At 43.6% G+C, this 20,514-nt stretch overlaps 3 protein-coding genes across 3 annotated transcripts; all 3 read right to left on the minus strand.

Moving 5' to 3' along the window:
• Nucleotides 1-1,608: 1,608 nt before the first annotated feature.
• On the minus strand, nt 1,609-5,557 carry LOC136448251 (beta-1,3-galactosyltransferase 6-like). Its single transcript, XM_066447561.1, has 3 exons — nt 5,319-5,557; nt 3,387-4,190; nt 1,609-2,996 (listed from the first exon to the last, which is right to left on the minus strand). The coding sequence occupies exons 2-3, from the start codon at nt 4,145-4,147 to the stop codon at nt 2,789-2,791; spliced, it is 969 nt and encodes a 322-aa protein (XP_066303658.1). The 5' UTR covers nt 4,148-4,190; nt 5,319-5,557; the 3' UTR covers nt 1,609-2,788.
• Nucleotides 5,558-5,755: 198 nt separating this feature from the next.
• On the minus strand, nt 5,756-12,568 carry LOC136448250 (solute carrier family 15 member 4-like). The gene is made up of 10 exons (XM_066447560.1): nt 12,435-12,568; nt 11,692-12,006; nt 10,542-10,740; nt 9,476-9,654; nt 9,297-9,369; nt 8,991-9,078; nt 8,514-8,691; nt 7,579-7,782; nt 6,969-7,097; nt 5,756-6,731 (listed from the first exon to the last, which is right to left on the minus strand). Exons 2-10 carry the CDS (start codon nt 11,999-12,001, stop codon nt 6,484-6,486), a joined length of 1,608 nt encoding a protein of 535 aa, XP_066303657.1. The 5' UTR covers nt 12,002-12,006; nt 12,435-12,568; the 3' UTR covers nt 5,756-6,483.
• A 225-nt stretch (nt 12,569-12,793) lies between these two features.
• On the minus strand, nt 12,794-20,185 carry LOC136448249 (solute carrier family 15 member 4-like). The gene is made up of 9 exons (XM_066447558.1): nt 19,846-20,185; nt 19,114-19,324; nt 18,376-18,548; nt 17,749-17,899; nt 17,122-17,239; nt 16,354-16,549; nt 15,648-15,848; nt 14,361-14,480; nt 12,794-13,515 (listed from the first exon to the last, which is right to left on the minus strand). Exons 1-9 carry the CDS (start codon nt 20,156-20,158, stop codon nt 13,271-13,273), a joined length of 1,728 nt encoding a protein of 575 aa, XP_066303655.1. The 5' UTR covers nt 20,159-20,185; the 3' UTR covers nt 12,794-13,270.
• Between the last annotated feature and the right edge of the window lie 329 nt (nt 20,186-20,514).

The following is a 20,514-nucleotide window of genomic DNA, read 5'->3' on the forward strand; positions in this document are numbered from 1 at the left end:
TTTTGGACAGGCTTAGCCACGCTTCAAACTATGCCTAGCACCCATGCCCATGTTCCAACAATCACCAAAACACATCAATATAAATATATGTGTTTTTAAATAACATTATACACAAAATCCAACTTCATTCCAGTATCAAAAGACCAGGGGACTGGACCCGTCTCAATAGTTCGTGTTGAAACAGAGTTGAATTTTCTTCATATCAAAATTCATCGTAGGCCTACATATAAAGTTAGTCCCACCTGCAATAGCCAGTCCTTGAAATGATACCCGAGTTTGAAAGGAAATATATATGTCTGACCCAAAACCTTCATCAGTTCTCCCTTTGGGCAAAGCCGAATTTGCAAGCCACACATCGAGAAAATTGTCTTGAGGTATTTCAGTCACAAACCAACCGAATACACATAGCCTAAATCACTGCTAAAGCGATAGAGGAGGGATTTAATATGGGGTGGTGGGAGTGCGAATTTTTTACACGAGATCTTAACACGTTATATTTTTTTTTCCTGTGAGCTATCATGGCTATTTTGTAACTTCCGGCTCGTACATTGTATTTGGCCCCTACCAAAGAGGATATCTTCTTCTTGTTGTAGTAGAACATGAATTTCGCCATGACGAATTAAACTGCGAACCATTTTGATTGATTTATATCTTAAACGCTTCATTTTTTCGCCTTGTTCATTCTTAAACAATATTACAAGGTGCCAACATATGGACGGAGGTTAATGCCCAAAACTATCCCGAGTATGTACAATTTTTCGCTTATGAACAACACGTATCCTCTGACTATGATATGATATACAGAAATCCTAAGATGAAACAAAATGTCACCACAATGACTCGTATCACTACTTCTGGAAATGAACAGATACTCAGTAGTATTTACAAACAACATTAGTTCCTGTACTAATGTTGTTTGTAAAACAGCAGTAGCTAATTGAACTATTAGCATAGAAGACTACTGTATGTCAAGACATCCTGGATTGTCTTAACCTCATTAACATATCTATTCAGAGTTTTGGTATAAAACATTGGTTCTCCAGTCTTTTCGCAGTCACAGAAGAAAGCCAGTGGATGCTGTCTGAAACGTCTGTTCTAAAGTCTTATCCAATTGCTTGAGTAAACTATTTTTGGCGTATCAGTAGTCTTTACTTACACGTTCTGGGTGGACTCTGCGAACCGGTCGGGGATTTCTTTCAGGCTCTTGGCGCTACAGTCCGCCGCCTCCGACTCGCACCGGCACTCGTCAGGGCAGAACAACGGCAGACCCAGCCCGACCATGGCGGCCAGCCAGACAAAAACTACCGAGGGAAAAACGCGGAACACTCGCGTACGGAAAGAACCCATCTCTCGCAGTGACGAATGAGTTAAACTAGACGGTATTCAAGAAGATATCTGTCATTGTGAAATAAAGAAGCAATCGCAGGTAACACACCTGCCCTTAAGGTGTGTTCCGCCTACGTGTCTCTCGCCAGACAATTACTTGTGAGATGGATTCGCAGAAGACATGTATAATCATGTGTTGGGGTGTAGTCGTTAACATGTGATCGAACCAGTGGTATGACGTGACGTCTGGAATGATTGAAACTTTCATATACTCCAAGCAGATGTGTGATTTAGTCTTGTTTTCGTCATTTGCGCTTTACATCAAAGTTTTCTGTTATTTCAACTTTTCAATATTTGTTAGCTGAGACAAACAGTACTTTTATTTCTAAGAAAATATTATCCATGACATTGTGAAATGTTGTAGTTTTCACATGAAATATTTGGCTTCCCCAGATCAGCAATGTTACCACTGGTCGTATGAGGGTGTTCAATATAAAGATGTCCTTTGATCCACTTCCGGTTATTGTGGGAGGCTAGAATTACACATGTATGATGATTCATATTTCTATAGATCACATGCACATTTCTATGTCTGAACTTTCCTTCCACAGCTGCTAAGGTGAAACAGTTCATGTACCAATCAATGGTGGTCAGCTATGTTTTTTGCAACTTCAACATAACCACGATCACAACACATGTAAACATCTTTTCCATTGTCATGATATCTAAAGTAAAGAGTTTCGATAGGGGGAAGCGACAGTTTATTGTTCATAGTTCTGCCTCTTGCTAAAATAAGGCATTTCTTTTTTAATTTGCATATCTTATAAATTGCTAGTTACATAGTAACTAATGCACAAAAATGCACATTATAAATGGAACATTGACAACAATCAGGTAAAACTGAGGTATGAGACCTTCGATTTCTTGTTGTAGATCGATATGTACAAAGCACAACATTTTGCAACGGCTTTAATATTGCCTTGTTTGTGCTTATTCTAATTTACAGAAATGAGAAAAATACACCTGTATATCACTATCATACATTTATGCCCTATGTCGTTTCAAGACATAATTTCTCAGCAATGTATATTAGCCATTCATAATGCTCAAGTCATAATCTACAAAGCACAATGACAATTAGACGGTAATACAACAATATTGTACTTGACCTTTGACCTCTTCTACACGGATGAAATAGTAACGTGGAATGGACGACTTTGGATGTCATCTCTTTAATTGCATGTGATTGGGCGTTTTCACTCGCGTGACTTTGACGTAGATACTGCCCGTCATGTTTGATGGCTAAACCCAGAAGTTGTCAATTTCTGTTATGTGCATTATCCACATAAAAATCTATAGTTCTATTTCTTCCAGGTAGCTTCAACCAACCAAATTTAAGAAAAAAGTTGAATTCAGCACATGCATTCCAGAGGAAAAGTGTGTGGAGATGGGTGGATTGTAGCTAAATGATCCCCCGTTTTTTCTTGCAGCACTGTGACGGCAGCACCTCCCAATCGTAGACGTAAGACTTCGCCTTCCTGTACTCCGTCTCACACAGTCTTCCTCTTGTCTTGAGCTGGTTGTGTTTTTTCCTCATCTCCTTCTCCGACTGTTTATGCGTCACCAGGTACTGGTTACTGCATCCACGCGAATGATTCATGGTGTCGAACCTGTAGTAGAGAAGACCAAGCAAGTCATATGTTTGTTACAAACGTTGTAGAATGTGTGTCACGTGACTACGGCCGCCATACTGAATCGTTAAACCAAGAAAATGCCAAATAAATTTAAGAATGCGCACATGCGTACGCCTCCGCCAAAATAGCCCATTTTCCACAGAATTTTGCCCCATAGTCGTAGTGTTCACATGTTTCACGCTTTTAAAAGAACCTGCTAGGCCTGGTGGAATATCAAATCCCCTACTGCTTCGCGCTTCGGAATTCTCTAATAAATGGTTCTCTAATAAATGATTCTATCTGAATTTCCCAAACTCTTATTACCTTGTTCTCAGGTTTCCTTCACGACTTTAAGTCGCTCTCACGAATTGATAAATGTTCACTTACCGAACGTCGTGTTCTCTCTTGATGTCGAGCGGACCCAGCCAGGCCCCCACGGTGACATCCTCGCTACGGTAGAGTTTCAGCGAGTCCACATTAGCGGCGATGTAGTGTACCAGGTCTGCGGACAGAACGTAACCTCCCCCGAGCGCGTACGGCACGTAGCGGTCACACAGCAGCCAGTCGCGGTCCTCCAGCGGCCCTTCCTTCGGAACCTTCGCGTCCCCGTGGAAAAATCCCCAGTAGAGCGTCTCTCCGTTCCTCTGCCTCAGTTCTTTCTCCATGACGTCTAATCTTGCAAACGAATCGTCGTCTACTTTCAGGACGTACTTGAAATCCACATTTCTGTCCAGCCATGTCAGCATGTGCAGGACCTTTAACGATAGGGTAATGTAAGAGTCGTGTACATCTGGTAGTAGCAGCAAATCTCCTTTCTCCCTGTTTTCTCTGTTCAGTCTACTGATTTCACTTGAGTCTGCTGACGCTATGCCGACCACAAAGCGTTTGAAGACACTGCTAGTGTTACCGTGAGTTAACCACGTCTCCCTAGCGGCGTCTCTTTTCTCTATATTATTCGACGAAGTCGTGACAAGAACCGCAAGAAAGGTCTGATACTTCTCCAAAGGCTCCCGATCTCTCTGCACTATGTAATTATCGATGAAAGGGTCACCGCATTTTAGGACGTACAAGATGCCGAGGTACATCGGAAGAAGAAACAACAGGAAGACGAAAACGGTCGATGAATGTCGACGTAACCGACGTAACATTGCTGGCTGCTTGCAGCGTTGAGGAACGAATGGGAGGCTTCACCTGTAATACAAAACACCCACATTCAAGACAGTTATATTTAGAACTATACTTTTCTATGAATACGTTGGTTGTACTTGTACTAAATTCACAGTGATCAGCCACAGGGACCAAACTAGTAGGTGGCTCTGTTTCCTGGACGCATTTTGAACAGGACGGATATTTTCGAAACAATAAGGGCAGGGAGGAAATAAATTTATGTAGTTGGTCCAAAATTTCTTGCGTTCAACCATTATTGAAGTGAGTTGTGTTGATTTAGACATTGTGCAAATCAAACCAAATGTCAGAAGTATTCACATAAAAATTGTATTTTTTGCCCTCAAGCGTATGTCTTTGTTCTCGTCAATCATTTGCTCCATTTCCTCTCTAGCCTTTTGTAGTTTGTAATAGGCCATTTTGGGGGCTTTCTCTATTGCTTCGTGGTGTCGTGTGGGTTTGGGTGCTTGGCGCATTTTGTAGTTTGTAATAGGCCATTTTGGGGGCTTTCTCTATTGCTTCGTGGTGTCGTGTGGGTTTGGGTGCTTGGCGCAGAACACAGAGGTCCCGGGTTCGAATCCCCCCACATGCTACCGACGTTGTGCCCTTGGGAAAGGCACGATTTTTCTTCTCTCCACCCAGGTGTAAAAAAACGGGTGCTTAACTTAGGTTGGGGAGGTAAAAGGCAGTGGAAGAATAGGGTTGGGCTCGGCCTTCCAATACCGTGTCTAAGACACGGTGGACAACACCCCCACTGCTCTTATGTCCTAAAAAGATTATCAATATTAGTTACCTGTCTTACCAGTTTCTGTTGTCAACGACTCGCCTAGTTGTCGTCATTATTCACCCCTTCTTATGTGATTTACGAGAAGTGGCTAGCAAAGGCGTCGGGTAGGTGGGTAGGGTAGGACTTTGGGGGAGGGCATGTTGAAGACAATTCTGCCTATGAAAGGCTTTTCATATGTAGACCAAGAACGTTATATTAACTAAAAATTCATGCAGAAACCAAGAACATGTCAACACAACTTGTGAGAACTCATTTACATATGGCGACTACTCATTTATAAGGGATACTGTTTTTAAACATACGACCAAATCTACAAACACACGTCTAAGATCCCAGTGTTGATAAGAAGACGACGTGGCAGAACTGACCTGGATTTCGGTCAGGAAGTCGTAGTATTGACGGCTGGTAGGTCGGCGTGTCGCAGTAGAATCCGCCAACAGCTTGTGATGTTGTACGACCCCAGTTGAAGACTACTACAGGATGACTTTCGCTCGTACAAGATTTCAATTCACGGCAAAGATCACAATGTTGATAACCATGGTGTTTCGGGGCCACGAAATGACCCCTTGTAACCTTTGTGACGTAAAGTAAGGACGTCACCAATCCGGTCCAACCGGTTGTCGTCTTGCCGCACATGCGCAGTGAAGACGGTACAATCCGTGTCTTCTGGACGCCTGAGGACATTTGTATTGTTTCGCTCCCCAAGGACTATTCAAATTTCAATTAGGTTTGTCTACATGTGCCTCTGACAGGTTGTCGATTTATGTTGCCTCACTAAAGTGTCACAGAACGATTACGAAAAACAAAACGTTCATTCATTTATTTATTTAAGGAGGTTAATGACCTCTTTGGTTTATTGTAGGTGTGAAACGTTATGGTAACAACAGGGAGAAGTCACATCGCATGATCGTATCAAATACAGCTCATGTCACAGTGAAATCATGTCTTATTGTGCGTTTTGCCACCAATTTAGCGTTCTAAAATAATGCTCTTGCATTCATAATAAACATTCATGTAATTAACGTTACGTAGTTTCTGAAAAGCAAATGATAAGTTAAACGACAGAATACTTGATACAATGTATTACCAGACACACTTCTAGTTCTATTGTGTCGCAGGCAATGCTTACTATAACTAAAGTACATGCCTTTTGTTTACATTGTTAAGTAATGCTCAACGACATATGTATCATGGCCCATCTTTGAATCTCAGTGTATGTAAGATTAGAATTATTGCACTTCCATAGAAGTTATAAGAAGAGAGCAGATATAGAAGCTTCATGAGCTTACTTCCTTGTCAAACAACCCGAAAAAGTTTTCCCCTGAAAGTTCCCAACAGCCCACTTTCCAATATCTATCATAACATTGATCATAACTTGATCATAACCGTTTTAAGTTCTTTCCCTGTCAAAATAACTTCATTATCCTGGTACAAACGACTGTACGGCGACATACACTTAAATGCCTTATATCGTGGAAGTAGTGTTTGTAATCATTCATTTTAAAACCCGGCAAATGATTTTGTTGATGTTGTTTATGTATGGGGATTTTCCGTGTGTCCAGTTGTGCCGTAAGCGGTACCACTGCTGCTTCTACTCTCCAGCAGTGATATCTCAGCTTCTTGCGCCTGCGCGGTGACCTCTGACCTGTACACGTAATGGCGTTCGAGGTACCAAAAGATGCCGAATGTCGCCATCAGGAGGACGGCAAGGGTCAGGAAGAAATACTCCACATGTCCGTCATTTAGCTCCAGCGGGAAGCAGGCTGTGCCAGACACGCTAACTGAAAATAGATAAAGAAAGTTCATGTTCAAGTTCATGCTCGAAGGCTAATTACAAGTAAAATGTAAAAGCATAGGAGGCATACATGTGACGATTGACAGGGTTGATGTTGTTGTAACAAGAGAATTGTGTTGGGTATTTCTAGACTAGTTGGGTTTGACTTATTTTTTTGGAGGCTTTTCTACTTCGGCTGGATTTTTTTTCTTCTCTATCTTGTAGAAACTGTGCGTCTCCTCACCACAGATGGCGTTGACTATCGCGGTCAGAAGCAGGTTCAGGCCGCTGCCGAGTCCCCACATCAGCAGGTACGCTCCCATGATCGTTCCCTCGTAGCCGGGCGGAGCCTCCGTGTAGGCAAAGTAGTAACCTGACGACCAATGCACATGCAGATACATGGTAAAACAAGGCAGTTAGTATATGGTCTATACAACACAGCCATCAACAATCAACTGAAAACGGCATCAGAAAAGCACGTGCACAGTAAACAGTCACCTTAGCAACCTGACTGTACAAAGGAAAACAAGAGCTAGGAACAAAATATATCAATGAATGAAAAGACTCTTAGTTTGTACGCAACCAAGTGTTTTATTCCACCGAACTGATGAAACTATTCACAGACAATGTATCAATGCAGCGAAAAAGAAGACGAACAAAAAGCTATAGAAAAGAAAGACTTCGTTCAAAACTTCAGGCCCATGTAGTGCCTCGTGACACTTAGTGCAGCAATTGTTGTTTCTGTAGCAGGGCATATTTTTACAGGGAGGGTTTGCTAGCCTTTCCCTTAGAAAGCAAGACTTAAGAGAAAGTAATTCATAGTCTCCAAACACTGGAAAGTAGCAGGGACTTACCAACGGCGAGGGTTAAGACTTCACTGATGCCAGACAGAGCGAACTGCGGGATCTGGACCGCGACACTCAGGTTGGCGGCGCGAAGGGTGCGGTTCCCTACTACTGTCTGCTCGAAGAACTGGCCGCTGTGGACGAGCTGTCGGCGGACAACCTCCACCACCTCTGCTGACAGCACAGACAGTGTGGACAGCAGGATTCCCACACCTACATGTATTACACGAACAGAGAGTTTGCGTGTAGTGTTATAACTTATCGTAGACTAGCAACGTAGTTTAATCTTCGTCATTTGTATCACATGTATGGTTTACGTTTCACTTCATGTTCGCACACTGTCAATAATTGTTGTAAACTTGCAATTAGCCTACGGGCATGAATTTGCAATACACTTATACGATTATAACTTGGATGCATTTAGATAGCATTGACTTGGGTAGTAATTATTCTCCATGTCCATGCAGAAGACATTCTGTATGATATTGCTGGAGAGGCAAATCTGCTATTTACAACACTTCTTACCCTCTCACTTCGCAATTACCTTTATCTCAACGATACATTCACGCCCTTTCAGAAAAATGGTGCTCTTACATCTCACTGGTTGAGCGAATATGACCAAAAACATTCATATAGATTTAAAGCCATACTGTTTCAATGAAAATAAATCCAAGTACTAAAAGGGAATTTACTAAAAATGAATTTTGATAATAAGCCATCGTCGGTGACATATAGGACATAGTACCAAATAAAGTTCTGTTTGTTTGAAGCTTTGTTTATTCACGAAAAGCTCAAATCGGCGGCATGGAGGTCACTTTTCTTTGAGGTCATGAGGGAAGAGGGAAGGGTCAGATAGAATATAACAAAGATACAAACTAGATAACACTATCAAAGTTCTAATAAATCTGTAAACATGTAACATAATGATTACTACTGGAACGTACCCATGATAGTCAGTGGTGTAAGCTGCACATTATTGATCGTCAGGCGGGGATACACGAAGCAGACCATGAGCGGGATCATCAGGAGGATAATCAGGCTGTTGATAGCGCTGAAGTACGTGGCCTCTGACCCCACGGGCATGCGCAGACGTTCGCTTTGGAAGAGGTAAGTCGTTCTTGTCTGTTGGGATTTAATGATTCCATTATTCCAAGGTTATCTATTCATTTTATTGTCTGATAAGATAGTTACATGGGCTTGGTTTACAACTACGAGCTTCTCGCTATGCTTGAAAATCCTTTGGGTTTGATGATATGACTGTCTGTCTGTCTGTCTGTCTGCCTGTCTGTCTGTCTGCTTGTTTCGATTCTGGGCCCCCTGGCAACTTTCTTTGGTACTGCAGCAGAACTTCCGTGTTTTGTATTTTTTTACCTGGACATGCTATGGTCTTTTTAGTTGTATAGCATGCACAGAAACGTCACCTGTGAGTAGATGGCGTAGTATGGGATCAGTGTTGCGAATATTTGCATTAGTTTCCACACCTCCTTCGGGATGGTCGAACTCCACAGTCTGTATAGGAAAGTTTTATTTTTAGTGTCACCTTCATGAATAATGTCTTGTGTCTTGTATAGCCGATGCCTCAGACCGTTACCCCATAGCCATGACTATGTCAGGCGTTTTTTTTACTTAGCAGACCACAGATACCTGGCATACATGCAGTGTCGTAGTTTCTTTCTGTCCGAAAATCCATCGGAAGAAGACATTAGCAACAGTTTCTTATACCATACCTTCCTTGTGGGTTTCTACGTTGCGTCTTCCTGTTCGGATCAAGAAGTCCAGCGACGATTTTGCTCCGGATCTCTGCATATCATAATACATTTGTATAGTTAACGTATGGGTCATAAAACAGGAATAATGTATTTAAAGAAAAGGGGGAAATAGATTGAAAAACGAGAAAAGAACCAACCTTGTGTGCTGTTTTCCTGATTGTAGTAGTTTCCAATGCGGCCGGAGACGAAGACGGCGGTAGAGAGCACGACGAAAACACACGTATCCACGTACCCACTCAGCAGACTGACGTGCTTTTGTAGGTACGGCACCCCTACCACGCCAATGGTAGCGCCCAGGTTAATGCACCAGTAGTACCTGCAGAATCCAATCATTTTCTTAAATTTCGAAGTTAGACGTGTGCAGCTGCTTAGTCGAACAGTAGTTTCATTTGTCAGATATTTCCACTAATTACCATCACACGAAGGTTGTGTTTTCGGTTTGGCTATGGTGTATAGTATAAACAGAATAACTCAAGAAGCTGTCGATGGATTTGACTGAGAAAGTGAAGAACGTCAATTGATATATCACTCATGATTCCAATGAGGACATGATTTGCTTAACCAATGAGAAAAGGCTATAATTTCATAGTGGTAATTTGATACATGCCGCGTTCTTTGAGTGATCATCAACTGATATAATGTATGCATATACTCACGAGGACCGTATTTGCATACTTTTTGAAACCTCAAAATCCATTATTTGGCGAAGGTGTGGGGTCGTGGAACTCTAGTTCTGTTTCTGTTTTCACACCTCCTCTGATCAAACCTCTGTCCTGAAGAGGTTGACCTGAACATTGATTGGTTGCCCCGCACACCAGTGGATTTATTACGGGCAATCGCCGAATGTTTGCGTCTGCTGGTTGTGACGCGATAAGCAAACCCCCCCCCCCCCCCCCCCCATCGATATATCTCACTGAGTCCGCGGCAGTTGGCGGCGTCACTGCGTCCTACAGATTTGTGTTACCGTTGACTTTATAATGGGAATATTATGCAAAACGTATGAATTAAAAGACAACAAAACACACAAAGCGTAAAAAGATTCGTTTTTATCGATGGAATTCCCTAAGCGCTTTGTAAAATCGCCCAATCGCAGCGAGGTCGCCAACGTGCCGCGGGTCCAGTGAGATAGCGGTGGTCAAAAGAGCGGCAGATCAGTTTTGAATGAAAATATTCTCAAATAGTAACGTTAACGTTATACACTACCAGTGGAAGAAACGTCGCAGCTTGACTTTTATGTCCCCTCCAGACGATTTGTACTGCTGTGCGCCGAACAGACCCAGGTTGGACTTGCTGCCTCCCGTTCCTATGGCAACCAGAGTCAGGCCGGCAAAGTACAGCCCGGACACACGTCCGTCCGGACTCGAGCCACACAAACTGGAGGAAGCGACGAGTAGAGCTGTCCCTGGGGTGGGTGCATTTGAAAGTCGTTGATCCAAACATGAAGAAAGTGGGGGTGTCGTTCTGTAATATTACATAACCTAGAAATACTGCTACGGTGTCCCAAATCAACGTGCATTATCTCTTGCTTCCTATATTGGGCGTAGGCGTATATATTGGGGGGGGGGGGAGGTTCTCTAATGCCGGCAAGGGAGTTGTTCTAACGGCGTTATAACGGCGGTCGTCCCTCGGCTACACAACTCCCTTGGCTACACAACTCCCTTGCCGGCATTAAAGAACCTCCCCCCCCCCCCCCCCCCAATATATACGCCGCCGTTTAATATAGGAAGCCTGCGAAGGAGGCTACATTATCTCGAGCATGCCAAAGTACATACAAATACATCAAAAGAATCTTGAGATAACTGCGAACACACAGTCAACAGCAATACCCCGCAGGATCCGGCGGTGAACCTGTCATATAATGTCACTTAGGCTGGGCAAGAATCAAACGTCTCGGTACAATTTCCAACAAGAAGTCCAAGACGTCATGCCTTCGTTAAATATCAAAAGTAGAATACTACATAAACGTTAACATGCTATCATGTTTACTAGAAGCTAGTTGTAGCAGGCGACACTATAAATCCAGAAAGACACTATAAATCCGGAAAACATTAAGAAATCAATTTTGGGGAAGACAATAACATTACCTTATTTTAAAAACTTATTTTATCCTAATACAATTTTCAGTTTTCCAAAATTCTGGCTGACGTTCCCAGAAATCTACACAACTGACCATTAACCTGAATACATCAGTGTTAACCAGATATTGATAACCTTTTGTTTCATCATGCTTGTAGACATTATATTATTTGGTCAATCTACATTAAAAAAATCTACTTAAAAAATAAAGCTTTCCGGAGGTAGTGTCTTTCCGGATTTTTAGTATCTCCTGTTCTATTTATTCATGTCATCTCACCGACAAGATATATCCACATGCTGACCAGAATTGTCCAGAAGCGGTTGCCTACAGTATCGGCGAGCCAACCCCCGAAGAATGTCAGAGCGTAGGCGAAACTCGTGAACACCCACGTGACAACCCACGGCAGGTGGTACCGTTTGGGGAAGCACGGTGACGTCACGTAGTCCGCCATGTTGGCAAGTATCCCATAATACGTCACGCGCTCGCACAGTTCGCTCAGCCAGACCAGGGCGCTGCTCGTCATGACGCTGCGGTTTCGACCTGAGACCACGTGATCTTCTTCCCCCGCCGCACTTTCGCTTTCCATTTTGCCTACATGTATCATGAAAGGGAGGGGAACATATAATGGTTTCCTTTTATGCACAGTTCATGAAGTACAATTAATACATTATAGGTCACAGCAAATCATATTGAAAGTTGACAGATACAGACAAAACTCAGGAAGGAAAGGAAACACGCACAGAGAGAGGGAGAGAGACCAAGAACTATAATAGCGCTAGCTCCATTCTTTAGGAGACTCACGTGGTGGAAAGTGTACAATTTGATCGACTGAGACCTGTGGGATCTAGTCGTCAATTGTAGAAGCCGTCCAAAACTATGTCGATACTTGGCAGGGGGACTGATCCTGCCTCTGAGTTCAACGACCTCGACCCGAGTGGTGAGAGGGTCGACCTTAAGTAACCCCACGATACTCCCGCCCTATCACCCAGCTGCTTGAAGCGTATCAGATCGTTGCTTACCTCTTTGTTGGCCTTGTCTTCATCCACGGACTGCGCGTGCAGTAGAGAAGGCACGTCCACTGACCTTCACACCGAAACCGACTTCTTAGAAGATCACATCGTGACTTCCGCATTTCATCTGAACTTTGTCCCTATGGCGTCATCACTTGACGATGTTTATTTTGCAGCCACCATTTTCACCTTTGTTTATACATTGCTAAGCTACGCCTCTTATACAGTTGATAAAGAATAATAGCAATTGACGTCTGAGTTTGGAAACGAAATTTAAAGCACTTGATGTGGCTGATAAGCCACCCCTAATACTACAACCAGAAAATCAACCTCTAACGATATCAATAATGGAACATTGCACAAAATAATACAATTGACATTTTTATTCAAGCTTTTTATATATTTGATAACTTTAACTTTATTGCAAGTTCATGCCCGAAGGCTAATTGCAGACAAACAAGTACATGGATATACATGGGAATCGACATAGTTATCTTATAATGTCATTTTTCCACAGTTAATACGTACACGTACTATCAAACACGGTTTAGGGGACCTGATTTCTAGCGTATACATGTCATATACATTCGTGTACATATTGCCAAAACATTATTGATAGCTGCTATTCCAGCAAGAGGAATTTGTAGAATTAATAACATCTTTAAAACATTTCCATTCAATAATTCCATTTTTCAAAAATATGCATTTATAAGTCATTTAATATCGTTGGAGTGCCCCTAGAGATGTCACACTGCACTTTACTTTACTATAGTTGCATAAGTTGAATGTTCATTGCTCTACAACACACATGTCAACTTAATAACTATCGAATACAAAACTTCTCATCACTGTATAGAAGTGAATCCCTGATTTGTTGAGCCATAGTCTCTAGGAGAGCTACAGCTCGTGCTTCTTTCAAAATCTTTGGCTTTTGTCAAGTAGGTCTTGTATTTGTACCGTCTGGCCAGGACCCAGAACAGTCCCAAGTCCAGAAACATCAGCCCAGCCAGGAAGAAGAGGAACCTCTCGGCGTGGCTGTTGTTCAGGTTGATGTTGAGGCGGCGGGGACTACCGATGCCTTCAACCGTGACTTAGGAGGAAGAGAAGGAAGGGGGTAAGACGAAGACTAGATTATCTATCCCTTTTATTTAGTACTGAATTGTATACCAGCTTTAAATCCGGAATAAAAAAAAAATTGTGGGGATAGTGGTATTGTGATGGTCTTATCCCATATTTTCGCCAGAAAGATTCTATGAAATCTAAATCTCCTTATGGTAAAAAGAGGGGATAAGACCTATGCCATCCCGTCTTTTCGCCAGATAGGCACTATGAAATCTCCTTATTGTAAGACGACACACTGTTAAAGAAATATGGACCGGTGAGTGCATGCAACTCACTGTCTCTATACGTCGTCTCTACCAGACTAACTGCGCTGGCTGTCGGGAGAATGATTTCGCCAGGGGAGTTTGGCCAACATAGGGTTTCATTGGCCAAGCGCCAACCTTCCCGCAGACTGACTCTCCCAGCCAATTACCGGTATTGCCATTTTTGCCGAATTCTACTATCTGTACTCCCGTAGAAGGGCATGGTGGAGGCTATAGCGTTCTAGCTGCGATATGCAGTGTGTCCGGGGGTGATGTCTTGGTCATCGTCGATGAAACGACAGACTAACAACATCCGGGGCAAGGAGGAGAGGATACCGCTGTAAGACTTTAGAAAGCAAATCAAAACAGTAATGAATCAAATAATTGACGAAATACTAGTACTGTATACTACATTCCTAGACGTTTAATAGCATAATTTATAAATCAATTCTGTTCCGATCCGTTGCACAGAAAATTGAATCCTATTTGATTGTTGAGTAATGAAATATGCATCATTAACGCTTTCGAAATGGGACTGTTTTCAGGCGTGTGCGTCGGTGATGCTACTTACTGTTAAAAGCTGATGCGATCCCGATGCTCAGGTAGCTGCCGAGGCCGAACATCAGCAGAAATAACCCCATCACGGTCCCCTTCATTCTCCTGGGGGCCTGCGTGTACGCGAAGTGGAACCCTGGGGAGAAAATTAAGTAGGTAAGACGCAAACTCTTGCCTGTAGCCTCTCAAACCTTTAGACTGAGATAGTACGAAGCTATTCCTCTCCAAGCATAGGTTGGTGGGAGGGAAGATTATGAGCTTTTTATCATGTGTCCCGTATTTTGGCATCCATGGGGGAGCGGGACACCTAGTCCCAATGATGGGGGAGCAGACAAAAAACGGGACATAGGACAAAAAGGTCACGATCTTCCCCCACTCTGCTTGGAGAGCAGAAGCTATGACATGATCCTTTGTCTTTGGTTTTCTACAATGTATACTCGAATAGTACACCTTCGATCGTAAGGCCTTCTTCACGAATTATGACCCACCATTTCTGTCATGTGATTTCGTGGACACGTGACATCATTGATGGGTCAAAGTCTTTTGGTTGATTTCTCTCTGCTAATCGGAAGGATACGTCGTGTTTTAGGGTTGACTGGCATTGCCGCAATCACCGTTTAGAGACCACCTGGACACAATTATCACTCATCAAAGGCATGATTGTTGGCCACGGAATGGTATCATTGACGATTTCTTTCCACCAGAGGTTATAAGCTCGTTCCCACTTCCGAGTACGCATGCGCGGTGCATGAATGGTGGGTAATGTGAAGGCCCCTGAGACATGAACAAAACATGTCTGGATAGTGTTATGCAAATCGAGACAACGATGAAGAAGAGAAATGTTTACAAGTCAGGGGCCTTCACCTTTGGCATATTACCCACGATTCCTGCAGCTGTCGCCGCGCATGCGTACTCGGAAGTGTGAACAAGCTTATAAAGCCCACCTGTGACGACCACCATAATCTCCGTTTAAGAACCACCTTTAAGAACACAATTATCACTCATCAGAGGCATCAACCACGGATTTGGATTTGCAACAGTGCAATAATACACGTGGGACACAGGCAGCTATTGCTGATGTCGTGACCCACACACATAATGTACCCGTTTTTACGTGGGCGGAGTGGGGAAAGTCGTGTAAAGTGCCCAAGGGCACAAGATCGGTATGGTGGCGTCAGGGGATTCGGACCCGGGACCCCTGGGTTCTGAGTTTAAAATCCTACCGTTACGCCACACGACCCCTATACGGAATGGTAACATTGTCGATTTATTTCCAACGGAGGTACTAGGTTATGAAGCCCACCTGTGACGACCGCCATGATCTCGCTGACGCCGCTGAGAAAGAACTGCGGGACCTGGATGAAGACGGACAGGTCCGTGGCGTTGTACACCTGTCCGCTGATGTTCTGATGAAACACGCTGCCCTGGTGATGAACCTTGCCGCGATACACTTCCACGGCACCAGCTGCCGTCACAGACAACATAGACAGGAACATGCCAACACCTAGTGGAAAAAGTCATACAGTAAACGCCGCTTAATTACACAGCGGATTAACGCACACTCCGGTTAACTGCACGAAATCCTACAGTCCCAAACCGGTTCCCATTCATTCGATTGTTAGTGACTCCGTATATCTGCAATACGTTTTTGATAAACTGTAAAAAAATCAGTTAAGATAATTTCTAGGTTCGAATATATGAATCTGTATTTGCTTTAACCTCCAGCCTGCTAATGTAGCCGTTGGGACCAAATGTGTATTGGTTAGTAATGGGGTTAAGCAGCAAGTAGAATGTGGAATTGCATAAGCCTCTTCCTTAGAACTGATGCCTACCATACAACAAATCATTGACTTGATTTAAGATTAGACTTTCAATCAGCCGGGACGGAGGCCGATACAGACTTCCGACCACCTTTGATCCAACAATGACGTCATTTGCGAAAGGTCATTTCAACCTTCTTTCCCGTTGTCGGATCGAAAGTTGAAACTGTAATCAAGAGGTTATATTACCCATGCGCTGTAGGTAGGTGGGACGCCAGCCGCTCTTGCTGAGACAGGGGTACACCACCATGTCCATGAGCGGCACCATCAGCAGAATGCTGACGGGGTTAATCAGAGACACGACGATGGTTGAGTAGAAGAAGTCGTCTTTGTCAAGCTCTGGGAGCCTGAGGTAACGGCTCTGAATCAGGTATGTTGTTGACATCTGAAGAAACATATAACGTAGATTACTCGAGGGAAAGTGTATGCCTGGGAACTATACCGTCGGGAGCTCCCCGTATCTCTACGGCGCAGGGAGTGGTGCCCGCCCGCCCAGACAGATTAGCCCGCTCGGGGGTGGGATTACGGCCTTGACTTAATTAGCTCGCTCCCGAGGCGGCGAAACTACGAGGGCTGCGAAACTCTATATGGCAACTAAGAAGACAGGCTGACAGAAACGTGTCATTATAGCAGACTGGGCCCGGTAAAACACTCATAAGCCGACCCGTAGAGACTGGGACCAGGCTAGACTCACTGACCGCAATCTGGGACGCATTGGATTAAGAGACCTACTTCCGGGCAAGGAGGTTAACCTCCTTGTTCCGTGTACGCGCTCTGAATGGACCACTGATTACATAGCTGGAAATTCTGGAATGCCAGCTTTTCAAGTGACGGTGTCCACAGAGTGTGCGCGGAAACATTGCAGAAATATTTGTGGAATAGTTGGAATTCTTTGGAACCAGACGTATACCACTATTAGGCTTACTCCTGAGGCTTCGCCAAAATGCCGTTTCTTACCTGAGAGTAGAGGGTGAAGTACACGAGCATTGTCAGAAATATTCCCAGGATGCTTAGTAACTGTTTTATGTCGTCAACTTCCTCATCCGGGTACCTTCCCCCTTTACTACGTTTGGCCCTGAAAGAAGGCAAGAGAGTAATGTGATTAATTTCAGGTAAAAAGGTAAAGGTCAAGTCAGTCCCATAGTTTTTTTGAGGCTGTAGGGACAGTGGGTTGTTATCCACTTTGTCCAGGGTACGGTATTGGAAGGTGGGCCCCCCTCCTCTCCTTCCAACGCCTTTTACTTGTACCGAAGTCAGGTACCCATATTTACACCTAGGTGGAGTGATTTCCCAAGGACACAACATTCGTGGCATGTTTGGGGATTCGAACACAGGACCTCTGGGTTTATCTCAGGTCCAAAGACCCTAATCGTTTGGCCAACACGACGCCACACAAATGTATAGGGAATAATTTTACCTAATCTGTAAATATACATAATTGAATACCCGGATCTTTTTGCACTTTTAACTCAAACAATTAAGAAAACGACATTACAATCACAGATGTATGCAGAAATGAACACTAAGATGTGGCCAAGAAAAATCCGTGCACTTGACATTAATGGAAAGAACTTCCGTTCTTACCGGTCCAGCCATCTCAAAAGATCCCTGTCTTCATTGCTGCTATCGACTGAAGTGCTGTAGGACTGGTCTCTCATTCTGGACACGTTTCTGCTCTGCTGAGTGGTCTCGGCTCGGTTGCTAACTATCCCTATCAAGATCTTAAACAGTTGTTCTGAAAGAAAAAAAGTAAAATCACGTTTTTGTGGGCTTACTGGAAAATACAGCTGCAGCCAGTACAGCCGCAATGTCGCGTCAACCAAGATGTAGTCATTGAATGAGTGAATCTCTCGGCATCCTGTGTAAGCGTTGCACAGAAAAGTGCCTCTTATTCTATAGAGTTTTACATATAAATCATATGACACCACATACTAGAAGCTAAAGCGGGGATCTCACTGGACTGCGGCACTTTGGCGACCTCGTTGCAACCGTGCGATTTGACAGAGTTTATAATTTCATCGATAAAAACGAATCTTTTTTAACTTTGTGTGTTTTGTTGTCAACGGTAACACAAATCCAATTTAGGGCGCAGCGACGCCGCCAAATTGCCGCACTTTCAGTGAGATAGCCGCTTTAGTCTATTGAGTTTTGCATATAAATCAAATAATATTAATTACATACTAGAGGCAGAATGCATCTAAGTAGATGTACCTTTCTGGGGCTCCTGTCGGTAACGCTTGTATCCTGACCAAAAGAAAATGGCGGCCAATGTTACAGCCACGCTGATACCGGCGTAACCGTAGACGTGATGATCCGTCTGGTACAGGTAGTAGGTCACTAAAGTGTAGGCGATGACGGAGCCAAAGTTTCTGCACCAGTAGTACCTGCAAACACAACAAGTGTGTCAATGAAAACTTACTGCCACGGCAAAGATGTCTGGGTTGATCTTACTTCATGTAACACAAGCACCAAATGCAACGTAGCACCCTTAATTCTGCCATGATATTTGTTCAAAGCAGTAAGGAGCTTGCAGTTGTAGCCTAGTTTCTATTACAGAAATACCTTGGAATAGTAGGAATTGTTTGGAACCAGGTGAATACTATTAGGCTTTCTCCTAAAGCTTCGCTCTGAACAAAAGGAGAACACGTGTTCAGCAATGTCATTATGATGTCAAAGTCATTCCCACATCATGTGGTTTGAGGAGAGCCACACCCACTGAAAAGAGTAAGGGTCCTTCCTGCAGCTGGTGTGAGGGGATCAAATAAATCAGTCCGGATGTGCAGCTTGTACTCTTCAGTACAAACATGGCGTGTTACGCCATGAGGCGTGGTTTATTCGGTATGCAATACAAAAAAGAAATAGATAAACAGACAAACAAACAAATTAGAGTCCTTGGGCCACACGTCTGCGCCAGTACTACAGTAGGGGGCTAGTCCACTGGTTTCTTACCAAAGGAAGTATCGATGGACTTTTCTCTCCTGCTCACTCTCGTCCCCAGTGTCCCTGAACTGCTCGGCACCATACAGGCCCAGGTTGGACTGGCTGCCTCCCGTTCCCAGGACAACGAGACACAGTCCGGTGACGTAAAGAGCGGGAACCGTGTTATCTTCATCATTGGTGTCATCACATGCTTGTGCCGACCCGACAAGAAACAGGGTACCTGGCATCAGATGTGTATCAAAGAATACAAAAATGTAGTTATGATGCAAAGAGATATTCTCTACTGAACTTTTCCAATTTTCGTTACCTATAGATGGGATTCAACTACCATAGATTTTTTACTAATAAATGCTTCCTTGTTTATAATATAAAATTCTTCTATACGTTCACAATTAAATGATCCTAAATTTTTCAATGCAATACGATCATACGTACAGATGGCACAAAATGTAGACCATGAAATAGAGCACAAATTGCTTGGGTGTACAAAGTACTATTTCCTAAGCTTTTTCAATAGTACTATCCTTTTGTGATAATCAATTGATGTTTATTTTCAGTTTCAATATCAAACTGCTTTTCTATACACATTCAGAGACCCATGAATTTGTAGACGTCCACAAACTTTTGCTGTGCAATGCCATACATAACGATGTCACAGCATTTAAACGCTCTAATTTTGTTCAAATGGGGAAAAGACTAAAGACAACAAAAAAGGACCCATGAAAACTCGTGAAGGCGTACCTGCGGTGTACACAAGAAGACTGGACAGGATAGTTGAGAACCTTCTCAACGCGGTGTCGGCCAGCCAGCCCCCGAAGATGTTCATGGCATAGGCGAACCCCGAGAATATCCACGTGAACTTCAGAGGGTCGTGGTACTTGGCAGGGAAACACTTCAACTCGCAGAAGATCTGCATGTTGTCCGAGATGCCGAAAAAGGCGGCCCTTTCGAACAGTTCGGTCAACATGACGCAGGCTACCGCCCATCGCGAGGCCGAAGTAACGGCCTGGACGGTCGCTCGTGGTAGCGGTAGCAGTCGCTCGTGGCTTTCCATGCGTCGAGTCGAATCGAATCTCACACCATTGAGTCGACTCTCAAACACTTTGTATGCTAACTGTGATCTGCAAAGTTCATTCAATTATCCATGGTTTGACAATTATAAGGCTTTGACATCGTGCATCGGTGGAGGAACATTGTACTGCTGCACACTTCCGGGTTTGAGACCTTTGACCTCACATAAGGGACGATACGTACTACATACTGGGGATGGTGTGACAGGTACCTTTCTTCATGTTCACACAGTGTTGTATGACAAATAGTAATGTGGTTTCTACACCATCTGATTTGAATTTAAAGCGTGTGTTTTTCCTACACAAAACTATTCTGTCGAGGCAGTGAGGGCAATGCAAG

Source organism: Branchiostoma lanceolatum, chromosome 14, assembly GCF_035083965.1.
Source record: "Branchiostoma lanceolatum isolate klBraLanc5 chromosome 14, klBraLanc5.hap2, whole genome shotgun sequence".
Lineage (NCBI taxonomy): Eukaryota > Metazoa > Chordata > Leptocardii > Amphioxiformes > Branchiostomatidae > Branchiostoma > Branchiostoma lanceolatum.